This window comes from Chaetura pelagica, unplaced genomic scaffold (assembly GCF_000747805.2).
Source record: "Chaetura pelagica isolate M959 unplaced genomic scaffold, ChaPel_1.0 scaffold369, whole genome shotgun sequence".
Classification (NCBI taxonomy): domain Eukaryota; kingdom Metazoa; phylum Chordata; class Aves; order Apodiformes; family Apodidae; genus Chaetura; species Chaetura pelagica.
The window spans coordinates 280,027-282,643 of NW_009970235.1; the positions used below are offsets into that span (position 1 = coordinate 280,027).

Genomic DNA, 2,617 nt, shown 5'->3' on the forward strand with positions numbered 1-2,617 from the left:
TCAGCAGGAGAAGAAATCAAAGAAGGGCATTGAAGTTAAAAGGTGTAGTGGTAGAGTGTATTTCTGAGGACTGGCTGATGTTCCAGAAATATTTGCAAGCAGCTTATTTTATAAAATGAGTTATGGAGCTTTTAATGTAAATTAGAAGGCAAAAATGAAAGGGCAAGAGAGGTCAATGATCATGGGTTTGTATTTTAGTTTTTAATCTGTTTTTCAGCTGGTTCTGCTTGCCTACTGTGACTGACCTGAGCTGAGCTGACGCAGCCTTTTCTGTTACTTTAGCAAGGCTCTTGACCCTGATACTGCACCTAATGATGTTGGGTTGGTTTCTGGGGGAGCTGCCATCTAATCTGCTCTCCGTTGACCCCTGCAGATCTTCCACATGACCTACGATCTGGCCAGTGCAGTGGTGCGGATTGTCAACCTGATTGGAATGATGCTGCTGCTGTGTCACTGGGATGGCTGCCTCCAGTTCCTTGTGCCCATGCTGCAGGACTTCCCTGATGATTGCTGGGTGTCCCTCAACCGCATGGTGGTAAGTGCCTACCCTGCCTGCTCCTCCACAGCCCTAAACCCTTGGTCACAGCATCACCATTTCAGCATCGACTTCCCAGCACTAACATGGCGCCACCCCCCCCTCCAGCTTCCCGTTTTCCCCCAGCTCCTTTTAGGACCTTCCTCCACTATCCCTGGAGTTATCCATGGGTTATCTCCCCAATGGAGCATGGAGGCTCCTTGGAGACAGTCTCTGCAACGAGCCTGTCTCAGGGCTGTGGAGCTGGCATCAGCCCCAGCAGGGCCTGCTGCAGCAGAAGGCAGGAGCCAGGCTCCCCCTCCTGGCAGGAGCCAGCAAAGAGCAAGAATCTGAAGGGTTTTCTGCTGGGATCTGGGCACACTGAGCCAAAGGTGGGAGGCTGAGGGTGTCCTACAGCCTCCGCTGGGCCTGATCCATAATTCCCATCACTGGACCCCAGGAAACTGTTCAGCCTTCTGCTTCATATCCACTGAAAGGGTCGGTGTGATCACCCACCCTTCCCCCCAGAAAGCTGCACAGTATCGCATGAGAGTGGGCTGAAACAGAGTCTGCCAAGCCACAGTTTGACCTCCCATCATGGGACCAGTAGCCAGACTTCCCAGCACCGTCCTGAGCTGTGCTGCTCACTCTGCTGTTTGCTGAGGGAGATTTAGACCATATGGTAAATGCATGGGGTGTTCATGGTACCTTTCAGCCAGCTCACTGAGAATTCAGGGTCTGTTATTCAAAGGGACAATGTCCAGTTATTAAGAAACAAAAACTGACAAAGCTTAAAGAATTGCCTCTTATTGCAGCTCTTAACCTCCAGATTGCCTCAGCCAGTTTCTTCTTAAAAAATAATAATAATCAGGCACTCAGGCAGAACAGAACAAATGTAAAATGTATAAAAGAACTGCCAGCTTCCCATGCCTCCCACATGCAGAGCTGTGGGCACATGCTGCCCATGCCTGAGAAGAGTGAGCATCCATGAAAAAGTCATCTGTTTGGTGTTTATTTATTCATTTCTTTCCTCTGTAATAATCGTTCACTTCCTGCTGTTGAAAGGTGCCAGACTGACAGTTCTGGAGACTACAGGCCTTTATTTATCTACAGCAGAAGAACAACCCATGCAGCAGCTGCCTTATCTTCCCCCATGCTGCCTTTTTATTATTTATATGGCAGGAGCAATAAAAGATCAGGGCCCCTTTGTGCTTGTGCTATTCGGGTTCAAAAAGACATACAACTCCTCATCCTGGAGAGCTGAGGTGCAGACAGAAATCATCCCCATCTGGTGAAGTGCTTTGGCCAATGATGCCCTTGCAGGACAGCTCCAGAGCAACAAATTTGAACCATGTTTCCTTTATCCTATCATTGGGCAGTAGCCTGATGGCAACAACTTCTGTTTGCTTTTCCCATCCAACCCTGGGGGAGGAGGAAAGAGCTAGGCTTGCAGAGTTACAAGTGTGAGGAGCACAGTTGGCTCAAAGGCCAGTGGATGAGAGCTGCAACACAAGCTGCCCAGTGACATGAAGTGTCAAAACAACCAGGTCTACTGGTAACTGGTGGGCAATAACTAGCAATGGCAGACATAAATGCTCAGAGGAACAATAATCCAGTGGCTGCAGCACTGATTTAGAGTGGGATACTTGTGTGTACCCAACTCGGTTCTGTGTGATCCCAGGCAAGTAAAATGGGAGCCTCACAGAGTTCTCCCTCCCCAGATGCTTCTGAGGATGAGTAAATACTGTAATGGTGGGTGTCTAAAACAGTCTTGAGAGACCTGGGGTTGTACTGAGTAGGTTGCAGAAATGCATAGCACAAGAGAATGCAAACTGACTCGTGGACACTTTGTGCTCAGAGGCTGTAAGGCCAGAAAGCTGCTTGTGGAACTCAGTGGGATAAAGACTTGGAATAGACTTGGATCAGAGAGAGAAACAAAGCTAAAGTTATATAATCTAGACAAAGAGTTACCTGGGCCAGACTAAGATTAGAACCTATAAAGGACCATGAAGGTAACTAGGAAAGGGTTTCGGTTTTGGAAGGTGGCAAGAGACAGGACAGAGGAAGAAAATATTTAGCTTAGGCACCTTTCTTAGCAGGAAT

General features: G+C 48.2%; 1 protein-coding gene across 1 annotated transcript in view; it reads left to right on the forward strand.

The window, feature by feature from the left end:
* The window catches only part of HCN4 (hyperpolarization activated cyclic nucleotide-gated potassium channel 4), a 107,712-nt gene that overhangs the window by 64,785 nt on the left and 40,310 nt on the right, over positions 1–2,617 (forward strand). Inside the window, 1 exon segment of the mRNA XM_010005893.1 lies at positions 374–535. Within this exon segment, the coding sequence (XP_010004195.1) occupies positions 374–535 (162 nt within the window).